The sequence below is a fragment of the Brachyhypopomus gauderio genome, unplaced genomic scaffold (genome assembly GCF_052324685.1).
Source record: "Brachyhypopomus gauderio isolate BG-103 unplaced genomic scaffold, BGAUD_0.2 sc102, whole genome shotgun sequence".
Lineage (NCBI taxonomy): Eukaryota > Metazoa > Chordata > Actinopteri > Gymnotiformes > Hypopomidae > Brachyhypopomus > Brachyhypopomus gauderio.
In genome coordinates this window covers 492,286-510,906 of record NW_027506923.1, presented here as the reverse complement: position 1 = coordinate 510,906, position 18,621 = coordinate 492,286, and the positions used below count along the sequence as shown (strand labels likewise).

At 49.3% G+C, this 18,621-nt stretch overlaps 2 protein-coding genes across 2 annotated transcripts in view; one reads left to right on the top strand and one right to left on the bottom strand.

The window, feature by feature from the left end:
* Positions 1–8: 8 nt before the first annotated feature.
* Positions 9–11,843, top strand: hmgcrb (3-hydroxy-3-methylglutaryl-CoA reductase b). The gene is given in 21 exon segments (XM_076993026.1): positions 9–133; positions 1,159–1,352; positions 1,716–1,827; positions 3,557–3,644; positions 3,752–3,836; positions 4,878–4,983; positions 5,079–5,185; positions 5,350–5,466; positions 5,649–5,773; positions 5,883–6,121; positions 6,247–6,416; positions 7,625–7,819; positions 8,894–8,998; positions 9,000–9,053; positions 9,387–9,544; positions 9,705–9,810; positions 10,074–10,244; positions 10,420–10,560; positions 10,647–10,805; positions 10,928–11,082; positions 11,362–11,843. Coding segments are annotated over 21 exon segments (2,754 nt in total). The 5' UTR covers positions 9–21; the 3' UTR covers positions 11,417–11,843.
* A 68-nt stretch (positions 11,844–11,911) lies between these two features.
* The window catches only part of cert1b (ceramide transporter 1b), a 7,800-nt gene continuing 1,090 nt past the window's right edge, over positions 11,912–18,621 (bottom strand). Inside the window, 9 exon segments of the mRNA XM_076993022.1 lie at positions 11,912–15,527; positions 15,803–15,941; positions 16,236–16,365; positions 16,462–16,590; positions 16,886–16,891; positions 16,893–16,957; positions 17,763–17,895; positions 18,101–18,196; positions 18,306–18,315. Coding sequence (XP_076849137.1) covers positions 15,814–15,941; positions 16,236–16,365; positions 16,462–16,590; positions 16,886–16,891; positions 16,893–16,957; positions 17,763–17,895; positions 18,101–18,196; positions 18,306–18,315 — 697 coding nt within the window. The 3' untranslated portion in view covers positions 11,912–15,527; positions 15,803–15,813.

Sequence of the window (18,621 nt, the reverse complement as noted above, 5' to 3'; positions counted from 1 at the left end):
GCCGCGGCGGTCACGTACGTCATGGTGGGCGGGGCCAGGGCGTCGCGGCGGTCATGTACGCCATTGTGGAGGGTGGATCACATCAGTAACCCCGAGTGCCTGCAGAACCATCTAGAAGGTTTAACAGATGAAGGTAGTGTGAGATCTTCTGGTATTTTAACATATGTTCTCCGTCTGTGACGTTACCTGGTTACCGTCGCGAGGAGAGATTTGACCTTGGCTAAATGTGGATCCCGGAAGTAGAGTTACCGAGTAGCTTAGCAACACTGGCTAGTGAAGCTATCAGACTAGCTGCTGGGATTAAATACAGTTACACGGAACTAGGAGGACACCCTGTTATAATACCACCACTGTGACATATATATGTGACAAATATCTGTTCATAGGCATAAATATCAAGTTGACAGCGTTTTGGTTGAGATGTTTAGACTATGTGTCCTGTTAGCTAACATGCTAACAACTGGAGCTAACGTCAGAAGACTCGTCTGTGTCCTGGTCGCTTCATACTGGGTTATTAGACTAGACTGGTTAGAGTTAGTGTTACTAACTACTGCACTACATACAGATTAATAAAGACTACTAACTACTGCACTACCTACAGATTTATAAACACTGGTTAGGGTAGTGTTACTAACTACTCCACTACCTACAGATTAATAAACACTGGTTAGAGTTAGTGTTACTAACTACTGCACTACATACAGATTAATAAACACTGGTTAGAGTTAGTGTTACTAACTACTGCACTACATACAGATTAATAAGACTGCTAATGCAGTAGATACTACTCTACGTACAGATGAGCAATATTAACACCTTTTCTTCGCCTGGCGTTAATAACCACATCCTAACGCCCTTTGAAGAGGTTCAGATCGACAGTGACTCACATTCAGACTCATATTCATGCTACTTTTGAACAAACATGCACAGTTGATTCCTTATAATAAAGTACTTTAACATTTTACTGGGGGATCTGTCTCCAGATAGTCAACGTGTCTTCTGTAGATCAGCTGTAGAAGGATTTTTAATGCATGGTGTAGGGTGAAAGCCAGCTGACCAGCTCTTGTTAAGTTTTAGAGGTCTCAGCTTGGCAGGGTGGTGGGTCCATGTGGACTGGGCCAGTGAAGATACTTTTATGATGTGTCCTGTGGTTGCCAGGTAACCCACTGAACTCTGTTGCCGTGACGATGTTAAGCCGGCTGTTCAGGCTGCATGGCCTTTTCGTGGCATCTCACCCGTTGGAGGTGATCGTGGGAACAATCGCCGTGACGATCTGTCTGATGTCCATGAACGCCATCGCCGGCGGCGACCAGATCTGTAACTGGAACTACCGATGTCCTAAAGTACAGGAGGTAAGGAGGGACACACTTCAGAGACACAAACACAAACACACGTGCTGATGGTTCACAACAGCGTACACAAGCTGAACCTTCAATACACACAATTATTTTCTTGATAACTTGTATCTTAAATCATATTTGCAAACTGCCCAAACGGAACATGTGTGATTTCTGAGTCCTGTAGCTCACGCAATAGAGCAGGACAAAACAACAGGGTTCATTCCCAGTGAGCACACGTGTGGATACGTGTGTAAAATTATTGTCCTGTTAAACCAGGCCACCATAACAGCCTCGCAGCTATACAGCAGTGACAGTGACATTGTAAAAGGTCAGAGGTCACATGTCAACAAAATACACTATTTTCCACTCTTCCAGAAAATCCTGAGAGGTGACCTCATCATCCTGACCATCACGAGATGCATCGCCATCGTCTACATCTACGTGCAGTTCAAACACCTGAGACAGCTGGGCTCCAAGTACATGCTTGGTGGGTGGGGGTGAGGGTCAGGGTGGAGTAAGGGTGGGGGTGAGGGTCAGGGTGGAGTAGGGGTGGGGGTGAGGGTCAGGTGGAGTAAGGGTGGGGGTGAGGGTCAGGGTGGAGTAAGGGTGGGGGTGAGGGTCAGGGTGGAGTAGGGGTGGGGGTGAGGGTCAGGGTGGAGTAAGGGTGGGGGTGAGGGTCAGGTGGAGTAAGGGTGGGGGTGAGGGTCAGGTGGAGTAAGGGTGGGGGTGAGGGTCAGGGTGGAGTAGGGGTGGGGGTGAGGGTCAGGTGGAGTAAGGGTGGGGGTGAGGGTCAGGTGGAGTAAGGGTGGGGGTGAGGGTCAGGTGGAGTAAGGGTGGGGGTGAGGGTCAGGGTGGAGTAGGGGTGGGGGTGAGGGTCAGGTGGAGTAAGGGTGGGGGTGAGGGTCAGGGTGGAGTAAGGGTGGGGGTGAGGGTCAGGGTGGAGTAAGGGTGGGGGTGAGGGTCAGGGTGGAGTAGGGGTGGGGGTGAGGGTCAGGTGGAGTAAGGGTGGGGGCGAGGGTCAGGGTGGAGTAAGGGTGGGGGTGAGGGTCAGGGTGGAGTAAGGGTGGGGGTGAGGGTCAGGTGGAGTAAGGGTGGGGGTGAGGGTCAGGGTGGAGTAGGGGTGGGGGTGAGGGTCAGGTGGAGTAGGGGTGAGGGTGAGGGTCAGGTGGAGTAAGGGTGGAGTGAGGGTCAGGTGGAGTAGGGGTGGGGGTGAGGGTCAGGTGGAGTAGGGGTGGGGGTGAGGGTCAGGTGGAGTAGGGGTGGGGGTGATGGTCAGGGTGGAGTAGGGGTGGGGGTGAGGGTCAGGTGGAGTAAGGGTGGGGGTGAGGGTCAGGTGGAGTAAGGGTGGGGGTGAGGGTCAGGTGGAGTAAGGGTGGGGGTGAGGGTCAGGGTGGAGTAGGGGTGGGGGTGAGGGTCAGGTGGAGTAAGGGTGGGGGTGAGGGTCAGGTGGAGTAAGGGTGGGGGTGAGGGTCAGGTGGAGTAAGGGTGAGGGTGAGGGTCAGGTGGAGTAAGGGTGAGGGTGAGGGTCAGGTGGAGTAAGGGTGAGGGTGAGGGTCAGGTGGAGTAAGGGTGGGGGTGAGGGTCAGGTGGAGTAAGGGTGGGGGTGAGGGTCAGGTGGAGTAAGGGTGAGGGTGAGGGTCAGGTGGAGTAAGGGTGGGGGTGAGGGTCAGGTGGAGTAAGGGTGGGGGTGAGGGTCAGGTGGAGTAAGGGTGAGGGTGAGGGTCAGGTGGAGTAAGGGTGAGGGTGAGGGTCAGGTGGAGTAAGGGTGAGGGTGAGGGTCAGGGTGGAGTAGGGGTGGGGGTGAGGGTCAGGTGGAGTAAGGGTGGGGGTGAGGGTCAGGTGGAGTAAGGGTGAGGGTGAGGGTCAGGTGGAGTAAGGGTGAGGGTGAGGGTCAGGTGGAGTAAGGGTGGGGGTGAGGGTCAGGTGGAGTAAGGGTGAGGGTCAGGGTGGAGTAAGGGTGGGGGTGAGGGTCAGGTGGAGTAAGGGTGGGGGTGAGGGTCAGGTGGAGTAGGGGTGGGGGTGAGGGTCAGGGTGGAGTAAGGGTGGGGGTTCCTCTTTATGCGCCTGCCTCTGGCTGAAATCTAGACCTTTCACTTGTCCAAATTTTGTCCAAAAATCAGATGCTCAGTTGCATATGTGCTCAACCGTATTTTTTTTTTGTTTATCTTTGACGTGTGTGTGCGTGCGTGTGTGTGTGTGTGTGTGTGTGTGTGCAGGCATCGCTGGTCTTTTCACCGTGTTCTCCAGTCTTGTCTTCAGCATTGTGGTTATACACTTTGTTGGCAAAGAGCTCACCGGCCTGAAGTAAGCGCTGCCCTTTAACCTACTGACCTCATTGACCCCTTGACTTTGTTTTAATTTGGCTGGTGTGTGTGAACACCTGGGCATTAACGCGTTGTGTTTCTCTCTAGTGAAGCACTTCCATTCTTCCTGTTGCTGATCGACCTGTCTAAGGCCTGCACGCTGGCCAAATTCGCTCTCAGCTCCAACTCCCAGGTACCGCTGAACACCGCCGTGACCGAGTGTCTTCCTGCTAGATTAATCTGGAACATCTGCACTCCATACCTCAACCTTCAGATGCAGCTGATCCTTTAAATGTTTGAGTGGTCTGCAGTTCCTAGTTTCTACTGAGTTACATCATAGGGGTGAAGGCCGCGTTACATCACTGGGGTGAAGGCCGCGTTACATGAGTGGAGGCCGCGTTACATGAGTGGAGGCCGCGTTACATGAGTGGAGGCCGCGTTACATGAGTGGAGGCCGCGTTACATGAGTGAAGGCCGCGTTACATGAGTGAAGGCCGCGTTACATGAGTGAAGGCCGCGTTACATGAGTCAAGGCTGCGTTACATGAGTGAAGGCTGCGTTACATGAGTGAAGGCCGCGTTACATGAGTGAAGGCCGCGTTACATGAGTGAAGGCCGCGTTACATGAGTGAAGGCCGCGTTACATGAGTGAAGGCCGCGTTACATGAGTGAAGGCCGCGTTACATGAGTGAAGGCCGCGTTACATGAGTGAAGGCCGCGTTACATGAGTCAAGGCTGCGTTACATGAGTCAAGGCTGCGTTACATCACTGGGGTGGAGGCCGCGTTACTGGGGTGAAGGCTGCGTTACATGAGTGAAGGCTGCGTTACATCACTGGGGTGAAGGCTGCGTTACATGGGTGAAGGCCGCGTTACATGGGTGAAGGCCACGTTACATGAGTGGAGGCCGCGTTACATGAGTGGAGGCCGCGTTACATGAGTGGAGGCCGCGTTACATGAGTGGAGGCCGCGTTACATGAGTGGAGGCCGCGTTACATCACTGGGGTGAAGGCCGCGTTACATCACTGGGGTGAAGGCCGCGTTACATGAGTGGAGGCCGCGTTACATGAGTGGAGGCCGCGTTACATGAGTGAAGGCCGCGTTACATCACTGGGGTGAAGGCTGCGTTACATGGGTGAAGGCCGCGTTACATGAGTGGAGGCCGCGTTACATGAGTGAAGGCTGGGGTGAACTGCATGCGTGTTCTGGGCTCTGACTGTTCTGCTGTGTCTCACAGGAGGAGGTGCGTGAGAACATCTCTAAGGGCATGGCCATCCTGGGACCCGCCTTCACCCTGGACGCTCTGGTGGAGTGTCTGGTGATTGGTGTAGGAACCATGTCTGGTAAGACCCACACGTCTCTGCCACGCGTCTCTTTGTTATTGTGTTCCTCTCCTCTTGCATCACTTCCTGCTCACGTCCCTGCTACGTCCTGTCAGGTGTGCGTCAGCTGGAGCTCATGTGCTGTTTTGGCTGCATCTCCGTCCTGGCCAACTACTTGGTCTTCATGACCTTCTTCCCTGCGTGTGTCTCGCTGGTCCTGGAGGTGAGTGGAGCTTCAGACCTGATGTAGAACGTGGCGGCCTTGTAGTGGGACAGGTGTGGGGAGAGTAGGGATTTGTAGGCAGTAGGCCAGTTATTCATGGACTTCAGTGTTTAAATAGCTCTCTCTCCTCCCTCCCTCTCTCTCTCCCTCTCTCTCTCTCCCAGCTGTCCCGTGAGATCCGTGAGGGACGTCCCATCTGGCAGCTGAGTCACTTTTCACGTGTGTTGGAGGAGGAGGACACAAAGTCCAACCCCGTCACTCAGCGCGTCAAGATGATCATGGTGCGTGTCAGGCCACGCCCACCAGCAGGAACACGCCCACCGTAGCTGCGTGTACTGCGTGTACTACACCGGAGAACGGTGTAGCATGTTCGTCGTCATTTATCTAGAACGTCGGAAACTCCGTGGTGTTCTAGAGCGCCTGGTTCTAGAGTCACTGGTTGTGATGTCATCTGTGTGTGCAGTCCCTGGTCCTGGCGCTGGTCCATGCCCACACCCGGCTGTTGGCCGACTCCCCGTCCCACAACTCCACGGGCTCAGCTGTGGACCTGCACAGTCCCAGAATGGACTCTGACGCGGTCATCAACAGGTAGTGTCCTGCTGCCTTATAGGGGCTCCTGCTTCTACCGTCCATTAGAAATAACTGGAGTTTGTGTTTCTCTCTCTCTCTCTTTCTCTCTCTCTCTCTCTCTCTCCAGTGTGGACTGGGAGCAGGTCATCACTCTCTCTCTGGCTCTGCTGTTGGCCGTGAAGTACGTTTTCTTTGAACAGGCAGAGACAGAATCCTCCCTGTCAATCAAAAACCCACTGAGTGGCTCCCTGGCCAATAGGGTAGCGGGAGAGGACTGTTGTAGGAGGGACTTGGCCCCACACAAAGTCCTGCAGAGTGTGAACACTAACCCACTCCCATCTATTGTGCTCACTCCACAGGAAAGAGGTAAGATCTTACACAGAATTAATGGGCATATAAGTGTGTGTGTGTGTGTGTGTGTGTGTGTGTGTGTGTGTGTGTGTGTGTGTGTGTGTGTGTGTGTGAGATGTTAATTTTACTCTGCTCAACAGATAGTGTGTGTCCTCCTCTGGTCATGTTTGGGGAGAGGCTGTGTTCACTGGCTCAGAAAGGCACTGCAGAGAGGCCAGACGAGCACAGAGAGGATTCGCCCTCTCCCCCTCCCCTGCCCACTCAGCCCCGCCCCCTGCAGGAGTGCTTGAGTATACTCCGAGACCCACAGGTAAGTGACTGTACACTGTACACTGTGGCTGTACTACACAGTGACTTCATGTAGGTGCAGCAGCTCCCCTGGTAGCATCACTAAAGGTCATGGCCCTGGATCTCAAAGGTTAAAGGTAGGGGTGTGACGAGATCTCGCGAGACGTAACTTTGTGAGATTTCTCGTCGCATTAAAAATATCTCGCAAAAAGTCTTGCAAGATTTGTGATCCAGCAAGCAGCCAGAATGATGTGTGAAAATACAGGTATTACTATTGAAGATGCCCCCACCACTTTCACATCGTTTGTTTGGCAGCATTTTGGGTACCTGGCGGAAATGATAAATGGCAAGAGAGTGACTGATAAAAACACGGACCATATTCAAACATTGTATGAAAATAATGACGTACACGGCGACTAATACGAGCAGGATGCAGAGACATTTACAGCAGCACCACAGCTCGGTACTCAAATCAACATATCTCACTTGAACAGAGGTAGCAGGGACAGAACGGCCCATCTCAGCAATGCGATCGCTCTTTCTCACGCTGTACGCACGAGAACATTGCTCGTTTTTTTTCTATACTGTATTTACGATCAAAGCGTATCTAAATCTAGGGTCGCGCTTAATGACGAAAACTGCTTTACGATGGACTTTTCAGTCTCTAACACTTTTCAGTCATTAAGCAGGGACTCACTGTAATATTGTTTGCGCTTGAAAAAAGGAGAAATACTTAATCTTATTTATTTTATTTGAACTTTTATGAAATTTTATTTTAATTTCAATTTGTAGAGGAAGTTTATTAAAAGTTCATGCTTACATAATGCATGTTAAGAATTATAATAAAACATTTCAAAATGCATGTGTAACTCTAAGTCTGTTGTCCAGTCATGAAATTTGTCATTTTAGTGTTCTTAAAATCTCGTCTCGTTCTCGTGAACCCAATATCATGTCTCGTCTCGTGAGCTGAGTGTCTCGTCACACCCCTAGTTAAAGGTCATGACCCTGGATCTCCCAGAATGCATACACTGTCATACTGACAAAATTGTTGTTCTAAACTATATAATTGAGTTTTATGGTAATTGTAATATGTATGTGTATATAATGTAAATATATTAGTTATATTAATATTAATAATGTAAATACATTAGTCATACATTAATATTAATAATGTAAGTACATTAGTCATATATTAACATTAATACTCTGTGTGAATGTATGCATGTGCAGCAAGGTTCGTGTTGCCTTAGCGATGCTGAGGTGATGGCATTGGTGGAGAACAGGAGCATTCTGTCCTATCGCTTGGAGTCTGTGTTGGAGACTCCCCAGAGGGGCGTGGCCATACGGAGAGAGATGCTTTCGCATAAGTTGCCCCACCCCTCAGCCCTGGAAAAGCTGCCCTACAGAGACTATGACTACTCCAAGGTGCAGTGATGCGCTCTTATAGATCCACCAGCACCCATTAACGTGTAGCATTAACGTGTAGCATTAACATGCCTCAGCACAATGAAGTCATGTTTGCAGGATTCATGCACGTTTAAAAGGTGGAATTCAAGCACTTGTGCGTCACGTTAAAGGTCCATTTCAATATTTCCCAGCACGTTAAACCTAATTAAGTTAAATCTTTATATATATATACTCTAAATAATTCGCTTTTTATCACATTATTTAATGGATATTTATTTTAATAAACGCCCAATCTTAACGTCTTCACGTTCTCTCATGTTTCGTCCTGGAATTACAAGAGGCTCGTATTTGTTAACGTAATACGAGAGAACTGTTCACTCAGACAGATACTTGTTGTGAAACTAACAAATTCCAGCACTTTTCAAACCTGAAACACAAAAGCAACATTAAAGTTCGTCAGGTAAATGTTCATTCCCCTGTTTTTGAGGGGTGTTTCTTATACTACCACATATCGTTTCGAACAATACTGCAAAGAAAAGCAAGTATAAACGCTTCCACCATTCGCGCTACGGTCACTATAATAAACAACCATTAAATAATGTGATAAAAAGCTAATCATTTCGAATCATTTCGAGTACTGTTCGCCTCGAATACGTTCGCGAACACATCTCCGCCTGTGTGTGTGTAGAGGCACTGTTATTGACGCATGCGCTCTCCGTGTACTGCACTCATTTCCTAACCGGTAGATGTCGCTCTCTGATCACAGATTTGTCTTCAGTTAAGGGGGGAGGGGACAGCGGGAGCAGCACTGCGTGCCTTTCTGAAATCTAACGTAGTCGCGGTTTATTCTCATGTAAACAAATGTGCGCGGCAACCCAATGGCCAATTATCGACATCAGCAAAAATGATTGCGGTAAAAAAAATTATCGCATGATAAGTCGATAATGTAATTATCGCGACAGGCCTACATGTGGCATTAAAGTGTAACATTAACGTGTAGCATTCCCCCCCCCCCCCCCCAGTATTTAAGTCCAGTGTTTAAGTCCGTGGTGTGGGGGTGTGGCTTATGCATCTTTTTTTCCTTGGTTTCAGGTAATGGGCACTAACTGTGAGAATGTGATTGGCTTCGTGCCGGTCCCAGTGGGAGTGGCTGGACCGCTGCTATTGGATGACAAGGAGTACTATATCCCCATGGCAAACGACAGAAGGCTGTTTAGTAGCCAGCATCAACCGAGGCTGCCGGGCCATTACAGTGAGTCTCTCTCTCTTTCTCCCCCCTCCTCTCTCTCTCTCTCTCTCTTTCTCCCTGCTCTCTTTCTCCCCCCTCCTCTCTCTCTCTTCTCCTCTCTCTCACCCCTCCTCTCTCTCTCGCTCTCTCTCTCGCTTTCTCTCTCTCCCCTCCTCTCTCTCTCTCTTCTCCCTGCTCTCTCTCTCTTACGCTCTCTCTCTCTCTCCCCCCCTCCTCTCTCTCTCTTCTCCCTGTCTCCCCTCCTCTCTCTCTCTCTCTCGCTCTCTCGCTTTCTCTCTCCCCCCTCCTCTCTCTCTCTCTCGTCTATCTTTAATCCCTCTCTTGCCCCTCCCCCAGCTCTCGGGCGGGGCCAGCAGTCGTGTCTTGGCGGACGGTATGACCCGGGGTCCCGTGTTGCAGCTGCCCTCTGCCTGCAGGGCGGCGGAGGTCAAGTCCTGGCTGGAGAGTCCTGAAGGCTTCAGCGCCATCAAACAGGCCTTCGACCACACCAGCAGGTCAGAGGGCAGAGGTCTCTGGTGTCATAGTACACTTGTACTGACACTGCTTTGCCTTATATGGTAGCAGAACTGATGTGAAATCCTGAGAAAGCTCTTACATACTTGTTTCACTCAGGTTCCTACAGGTTATGAATTATGACTCTGTGTCGTGTTCCAGATTTGCACGTCTGGAGCGACTCCAGATCGGTCTGGCTGGCCGGAACCTCTACGTACGTTTCCAGTCTCAGACTGGCGACGCCATGGGCATGAATATGCTGTCGAAGGTAGGCGTGCCTGCGTGAGTGAAAGGGGGCGGAGTTTGGGGCGTATCACCGGCCACGTGTCTATGATCAAAAATAGAGCACGGACGTGTGGAACTCTGTGACCTCTCACCCACTCCTCCTGGTCCTAAAGAGAGACGTTTTTAGCACTCATGTATGCCACGTTACCGGATTCTACTTCATTTATGGCACCAAGGGTAATCTCTCTCTCCCTCCCTCCCTCTCTCTCTCCCTCCCTCTCTCTCTCCCTCTCTCTCTCTCTCTAGGGCACAGAGCAGGCCCTCAGCAGACTACAGGAAGAGTTTCCTGAGCTGCGAGTCTTGGCCGTCAGCGGCAACTACTGCACTGATAAAAAACCCGCTGCCATCAACTGGATCCAGGGGCGGGGCAAGTCCACGGTGTGTGAGGCCACCGTCCCCGCTAAAGTGGTCCGGGAGGTAGGAGCAAGCCCAGCCAATCCCACGCTCAGATTTAAAATACTCATCATTCTCATTTGCATATTACTTATAGTAACTGAATACTAATTGATGGTGATTTCGTAGTGATGTGCATCTACAGGTGCACACTCCCCCACGTTACACCCCTCTAACGCAGCTCTCTGGCTCCCTCTAGGTACTGAAGACGAGTACTGCAGCCCTGGTGGAGTTGAACATCAGTAAGAACCTCGTGGGCTCTGCCATGGCTGGCAGCATAGGAGGCTTCAACGCTCAGGCAGCTAACATCGTAGCAGCCGTCTACATCGCATGTGGACAGGTGAGGGCTGGAGAAACCTGAGAACCACCACCTGGGAATAATCACACAACGTAAAAAAAAACCGGCTTTTAACTGTCTCCTTCTAGGACCCAGGGCAGACGGTAGGCAGCAGTAACTGCATCACACTGATGGAGGCAGTTGGGGCGGATGGAGAGGATCTCTGCATCTCCTGCACCATGCCCTCTATAGAGCTGGGGACTGTGGGTGGAGGCACAAACCTGCCCCCACAGCAGGCCTGTTTACAGGTACACACACACACACACACCCCCACCCACTTCCTTTCTCTCTTCCAAGCTTCAGCACTGCGTGTGAGGGGTGTTGGTGCATACGTACGTGTTTTTGAGAGCTCCACCTGCCGTGTGTGTAGATGCTGGGTGTGCAGGGCTCCAGTCCCGACTGTCCTGGCGAGAACTCCCGCACGATGGCACAGGTGGTGTGTGCAGCTGTGATGGCGGGAGAACTCTCCCTCATGTCCGCCCTCGCCGCCGGGCACCTCGTCAAGAGCCACATGACTTTCAACAGGTACACGCAACTACGTTTCCCACAAGGCTTTGTGGAGGCTAACGCCAGTCGCACACTGTAACCTTTGTTTTGAGGCCGAGTTGTACAAACCAGTTATAGAACTGGGGTGGGTTTCCCGAAACGTTCGTAGCGCTAAGTACTTCGTAACCTCGTATGAAACGTATGAGGTTAAGAAGTACTTAGCGCTACGAACGTTTCGGGAAACCCACCCCTGGTCGGTGGACAGTGCGATATCGCTGCTTTATGCTGAGATGTTTTTGTTTTTTTGTTTCCAACCAGATCAAAAGTCAACCTTACAGAAATGTCAATATCGCCACCGACAGAGCCATCCTGAGAACTGCCCCATGCCCCCAGGAAGAAATTCATCTTCCCGCTGATTTCTGGGAAATGGAGTCTGACAGAAAATTCAGTCTCAGGACATTTTTGAAATGCCACTTTGTCAGGTTGGCAAAAAGTGACTAACTTCATGAACTCTGAAACAAAAGCTAATATGTTGTAGGGCCGGACAGAGCTTTCTGAAATGCTGGGGTGACAGAGGATGTCAGTATTGTTGGTGCATTGTGGACTTTATGAAACACTTATTAATCCTGCTTTGTCAATGGACAGTTGATCACATAATCCATTCCCATCTAATAACCGGCTACGCTTAAAGATTCTTGAAACAGTTACTTAAGCAAATTATGATTGTTACTGTAGTCTTTGGAACGCCAAACAAGGTTCCTTCAGATGTTTCAAACATGGTTTGCCGAGGGGGGGGGGGGGGGGGGGGGGGGGGGGGGGGGGGTCACTGGGACGTTGTGAAGCAGAAAATCAAGATGATTTTGAGCACTTAACACAAGCCCAGTTCTCAGGGACGCCCAGTGCTGCGGGTGTTTAATGCTCTTAATGGCTTGATGGTAGGAGGAAAGTTGGAAGATGAACTCTGAACCTCCTGCTGGTTCCTGGTTGGGATGTATAACAATAGTTCCACATCTGTCCCAGTGCTGAACAGCTGCAGAGTGGATCAGATCACAGATGTTTCCCAGTACAGTAACGGACTCGGATCGCGCGAACCCAGCTAGCACTATGCTTTTAGTTCAGCTGACGTTTAAGCATAGGAGGCAAACTTTAAAATGGGTGCTTTAAACTTTATAATGTATATTACATGATTGAAGGGGCGTGGCTGCTCAGGTGTGTGTTTGCATGCATGCAGGTGCGAGTGCGTGGGAAGGTTGCTAGTGTCTTCCTCCCAATCCTGGAGTTCTCACCTGACTCCACAGACGGGCTGAACGAGAGTTTTATTTGACAAAAATAAAACGCAAGAAAGTAAATGTGCAGTCTGTGAAGTGGACAGTTCTAGGACCGTTAGTACCATGTCCCTTATAGTGTGCACAAATGGCTTGGAGGGCGGGTTGGGGGCGTTTCACGGATTATTGGTGGACGGCACAGTGGTGTGTAGAGGCTGGGACTGAAATTCATGGGCGAACACCTGTGACGTGTTTTGGCTTTGAAGAGCAACACAGTGCCTGATCTGTTGAGAGACAACGCCACGTCTGTTACTGTGCTCGTAGCATAACTCCTGAAAAAGACCCGTTTAATATTTTTACAAGTCCATGGTTTTGTTTTTATAAAAATGCAGAAAATGTAAAATTTATAACACTTGTGCTACATGCCTGGTGCTAATAAAATGTGCTTAAATACTGTTTGTTGCTAATGTCCTTCAATTTGCAAATGAATCCATATTTTAATGTCTTAATATAAATATATTTATATTAAAGTAATAAATTAAATATGTTTAACTTATCGTTCGCTAAATAAGATGTCTTTAAAAGTTAGAGTGGGTGAAGAGCCTCAGTTTCACTGCATTTCATTCAGTCAATTCAGATTCCTTTAGTGTGACTGTTTATTTACAGAAAGTTTTTTATTCCAATTACATTACATTCAGTGCTAATGCAACAAATGACAAACGATACTGGTATTAGAGGGATGGTTGATGCTGCTCCACGTGTACACGTGTGCTCGACCACGACAGTGCCGAACTCCACGTGTGCTCGACCACGACAGTGCCGAACTCCACGTGTGCTCGACCACGACAGTGCCGAACTCCACGTGTGCTCGACCACGACAGTGCCGAACTCCACGTGTGCTCGACCACGACAGTGCCGAACTCCACGTGTGCTCGACCACGACAGTGCCGAACTCCACGTGTGCTCGACCACGACAGTGCCGAACTCCACGTGTGCTCGACCACGACAGTGCCGAACTCCACGTGTGCTCGACCACGACAGTGCCGAACTCCACGTGTGCTCGACCACGACAGTGCCGAACTCCACGTGTGCTCGACCACGACAGTGCCGAACTCCACGTGTGCTCGACCACGACAGTGCCGAACTCCACGTGTGCTCGACCACGACAGTGCCAAACTCCACGTGTGCTCGACCACGACAGTGCCAAACTCCACGTGTGCTCGACCACGACAGTGCCAAACTCCACGTGTGCTCGACCACGACAGTGCCAAACTCCACGTGTGCTCGACCACGACAGTGCCGAACTCCTCTCCTGTTTCCAATACCAGGGCAGAAAACTCCAAATCTGGAGAGATGAGCAGAATCCCAGGTGGCACGTTTTCTAACAGACCACTTCAGAATCTCTTCATTCTAATTATGCTTGAGAAACCTTTGCTCGTTTTTCAAGCAAAAAACGTGAAAGTCGTACGTGCCCACGTGTGGTTGACATCAGGGCGTCTTTCCTAACTCACTAAGATAAAACGGTGAGGAGACAGTCGTGTCTGGAGGACTCAAGCAGCCCTGTGTTATCTTTACCTTCTAAAGAGGGTCAATACTTGTTTCTATTTCATTAACAGTCCTCAGCCTACTAACGGATGAAGGCAAAGACCAAAGGCTTAGAACATCAACAGATTACAAACCTTGTGACCAAACCATAACCTGTGTGCCATCGCTACTAAGTCAATGTAAACTTATATTTAATGATTACACTAAACCGTAAGAGGTACTGTATAAACAATAATAAATAATTTCAGCCCATTCTAATTCACACATTAATACCTACAATTCATTCCTGGTTTCGAACCCTGTCTCTTTCTATTGGATAAAAAAAAAAAATTCGATTTGCATTCTGTTTATCCAACAAACACATCTGATTGATGCGACAGTCTTTTTGTCCTTGCTGATTGCAAAATCACAATGTTTGAATAAAACGTTTCAAGAAATGAAAGCTGAAATGCAGGCTCTCTGTGTCGGCAGAAATACTGAAAGGCAGGACCTTTCAAGACTCCTCCCTCTTGCTCTGAGATCATGGGAATGGGAGGGGGCCTCAAATCAAGAAGACGTCACACGTTCTCATGTGTGAGCTACACCGAGGCACTTCACTAGTGATTAAAACAGACACCAGGAACCTTGCATCACTCTTCATAAAACAAACATATCCCCCCTGCCCCAAACCTACCGGGTATAGATTTACTAAATCGCCTGCACACATCTTTACAAAGTCACAGAAAAGCACTGGCTGACAACCTCACAAACTTGAAGCAATAATTATTAAATTATATACAAAAAAAAAAACAAATATGAAGACAAAGCGTTTTGACTGCCCAATTAAAAATGGCGTCTGCTACCCATCTCCAGTTGCTACGGCAACCACCGACATACAAACACAACTGAAAAACATAACGATTTACATTTCTGGAGACATTAAACAAGTGCAAGAACGAACATAAACTAGCTTCATTAGAGAAACGGAAAACCCAGAGTCCTCCTCCTCAGCGCAAGAGTGAGGCTTCATCGAGGAGACTCTAACCCAAAGGCGCCGCTCATAAATCAGAGGTGAATCACAGCCCTTAAGAGTTTATTTAAATGTGCTAGAGTCGGTTGTGGGTGGGTGGGGGGGGGGGGGGGGGGGGGGGGGGGGGGGGGGGGGGGGTTGGAGCGGGTGAGCACTTCGTTTGAACATTTGGGAATGTCAGCAGCATGGAGGGGGGGAAAACGGTGAACTCGGAGACTGTGAGCAAAACCATCAAGTGCAGAAACTACACAAACAGGCCAAAATAAGAAATGTTACAAAAGCCTCGCTAAAACAGCGCTCCCTTCTGTTGTGTTCAGCTTTCAACATGACCATTATATAAACTCATCTCTCTCATACAGACATTTGTTTTTGTCTATATATATATATATATATATATATATATATATATATATATATATATATATATATATAGCCAGAAAATACAGAAGAAACATTGATATTTGGCAACCTCTTTAGTCTTCTCCGTGCAGCTAATGGATTAAAGCCTTAGGAAAACCTAAAGCTTAAAACCTAAAGGAAGGAAGGACTTATGGGTAATGTAGTTTCTTGTGACAGCCATTGTTCCAAACAGTCTGGAGAAGAGGGGGACGCAGTGAGGTTTTTTCACACTGCCATGAGGACGTAGTGGAAGAAGATCCTGCACTCTGGAATACACACACACACACACACACGCACGCACACACGCGCACGCGCACACACACACACACGCACACACACGCGCACACACACGCGCACACACACGCGCACACACACGCGCACACACACGCGCACACACACGCGCACACACACGCGCACACACGCGCACACACACAATGAAAAGGTGGATTTATTTTCCCCCTATAAGACAAATAAGTCTCCTCAGATGCATGTGTGGTACATGATTTCTGTGCCCATGAGAGACGGAGGGTTGTGGAGGTACCTGGACTCTGTTCAGAAGAGGATGGGCTTGCCTGCAGTCTTCTCCTGCACGTAGGAGGTGAAACGCTTCAGGAACTTAGGGTATTCCCTCTTGGCCACTGCTCTAAGCACAGAAGCAGGAGCCCAGCCTCCAGGATTCACTGCACCAGAGGGGGACAACACACACACACCCTTCACACACCATTTACACAGCGCTGCAGTATCATTCATACTCTACGGGTTGACTTCACACTCGTAAATTAAACCTAATCTCGGGCTGAACTGCACAGCCAATGGTGAAACGCTATCAGGTCCTTTTCCTAGAGGGAGGGGTGGGGGCGGGGGTGTAGGCCTATTCTGGGTCTGGCAAACCGGCCTTAAACCATTAGCAAATAAAATAATGTTTCATTTAAATATTAGGTGTGATCAACAGTCAAAATTAAAGGTCTTCTCACCATTAGCAACGTATGTAATTCTGCACAGTATGTTGTCTCTGCTGATCTCTTTGTCTCCCTCTGGTGGGCTGACGAGGGTTTGGCAGATCATGGCGATGTTGATTTTGGCACGGACACACCTGCTGCTCGGCTGTGAGTGGGCAACACATCACACAACACGGTGAGACCACTCCAGACGGAGTATAACACACACACACACACACGCACGCACACACACACGCCTTACCTGGGCGTTGTCGTGGTCGACAGAGAAGTTACAGACAATCCAGGTGTCGGGGTCGTTCTCGTTGTTGGCTAGGATTTTACGGATCGCAGACAAATACAGAACGTCTCTCTGGGAAGCAGGCCACACCCTCTGCAGGGAGAACCAACCAATCAGATTGGAGTTTACCAATCAGACGCACTCGACAATCAAGGGTAGCCAATCAGAAACGGACTCAACAAAGCTGCTGAGCTGGAAGGGTACACACGCACAATCCAAGCACAGTAGAAACGAAAGTCAGAGGTAAACGAGGGATCTCTGAATCACATAAACAGAGTTAAGTGAAGAGAGGAGTGAGTGTGTTCAGGGTGCTGAAGGAACACCAGCCTCCACAACCAGCTGCAGACACAGAGACCTGAAGACGCGTCTCCAAACGCACTGTCCTCACCTTGTGGGGTCTGGTAGACTATTATGGCATTATCGGAGAGCGTCTCCACTATGTTGAAATTTTCAACAGTAGCTGGATAAAAAAAGAGAAAAACAATATTAATATAAAAGTGATGAACACTTGACAATTAAAGGAGAGGATGGACAGGAAACAAAGGTGTTCCCCGCATGTTCCCTGACCACATGTTCCCTGACCACATGTGTGTTCAGTACCTTTACAACAGAAGAGTACACGCTGAAGTCTCAACATACGTACCAAACAAACTCACACCAACACATACTAACATACATGGACACATCTGTCACTGGACTGGTGTTCTATACCTGTATAGGTAGATGTGGGGTGGAGTGTTTAGAATGTGGGGGAGCGTTTGGAATGTGGGGGGGAGCGTTTGGAATGCGGGGGGAAGCGTTTGGAATGTGGGGGGAGCGTTTGGAATGTGGGGGGAGCGTTTGGAAGTTATAATGGGGGCTAAACCACAACCTTCCAAATGGAAGCTGATGGATCAGAAGACCCGAGATGACTGAGGGGTATTTAGTGAGCTGAGAGCTGCTTTAACAGTGCGGTGTAAAGTGCCCATTAGGCCACACTGGTGGTGCTGCTCTAATGCCCCTCAGGCGTGGCACATTGATGGAGATCTTCAAGCACTGGGCTGCAGGGGAAATCTGAATCATGGGCTGAGGTCATTACACAGCCATCCCAGGAGCTGGAATGAGCTTCACTGTCCACGTCCTCCTGGACCAACTGTGTCCTTGCACTGGGGGACAATGAGGCCGAGTGACTGGATCTACAAAATACCTAATAAAGTACTGTGTGTGTGTCCTGTGTGTGTGTGTGTGTGTGTGTGTGTGTTGTGTGTGTGTGTGAGTACACTCACTTTCCCAGTCATTGCGGACATTCGTATCCCAAAAGTAGTGGCAGACCTCGTGACCTGTGACCCCCTTCACTGCGTGTGTGGCTTTCAGAGGGTCCAGTACGATCCCGTTCTCCTCGACCTCTCTCCTGTACACCTGAGCGCGCAGACACACACACACACACACACACACACAAGTTTGGTATTTTTAAGGTAAATTTTATTACCACACAGTAATACCATTAGAGGACATGATGTAGTCTGGAGTCCTACAGTAGCATGGCTGCTCAGTCTGTTATCTAGAACCTTGTAGGATCTGCAGTTCTAGAACCCTCCTCTTCCTCTTCCTCACCATCTCTCACCTTCATCTCACCCTCCTCCACCACCAGTTGCCAGTTAGCGTCCCCGCCCACATCCTGAAGGGAGTAGGTCATGTGACTCTGCACCATCTCCTCCACCTATCAGAGACACAGGAACAGGAAGAGGAAGAGCGAGGGTCAAAGGTCGTTTCCACTCAGGCATGAACCTGTATGACCACCGATTAAAACACTCCGCCACGGCTATTACCAACCCCTGACTACGCAAAACACACCACGCACCCCATGCACAGGAGACTACAAGCCACTTCTACAAGTCACTTCTACATATGTGGCTTACCACATATGGCTTCTTAAGCAAAACAAATACATACCAAGGAAAAACAAATTGGTTATAAGCAGAGCGCTACTGCGGGATCACTTCAAGGATGACGAATCGATAAAAGAATAGTTTCAATGATGCACTGTAGATGGGACACACGAAGGAAACGTTGTAGCCACTTAGTGTCACATCACTTTCTTTCATTGTTTGACTTCCAATAAGTCATTTCTTATTTACATCCTGT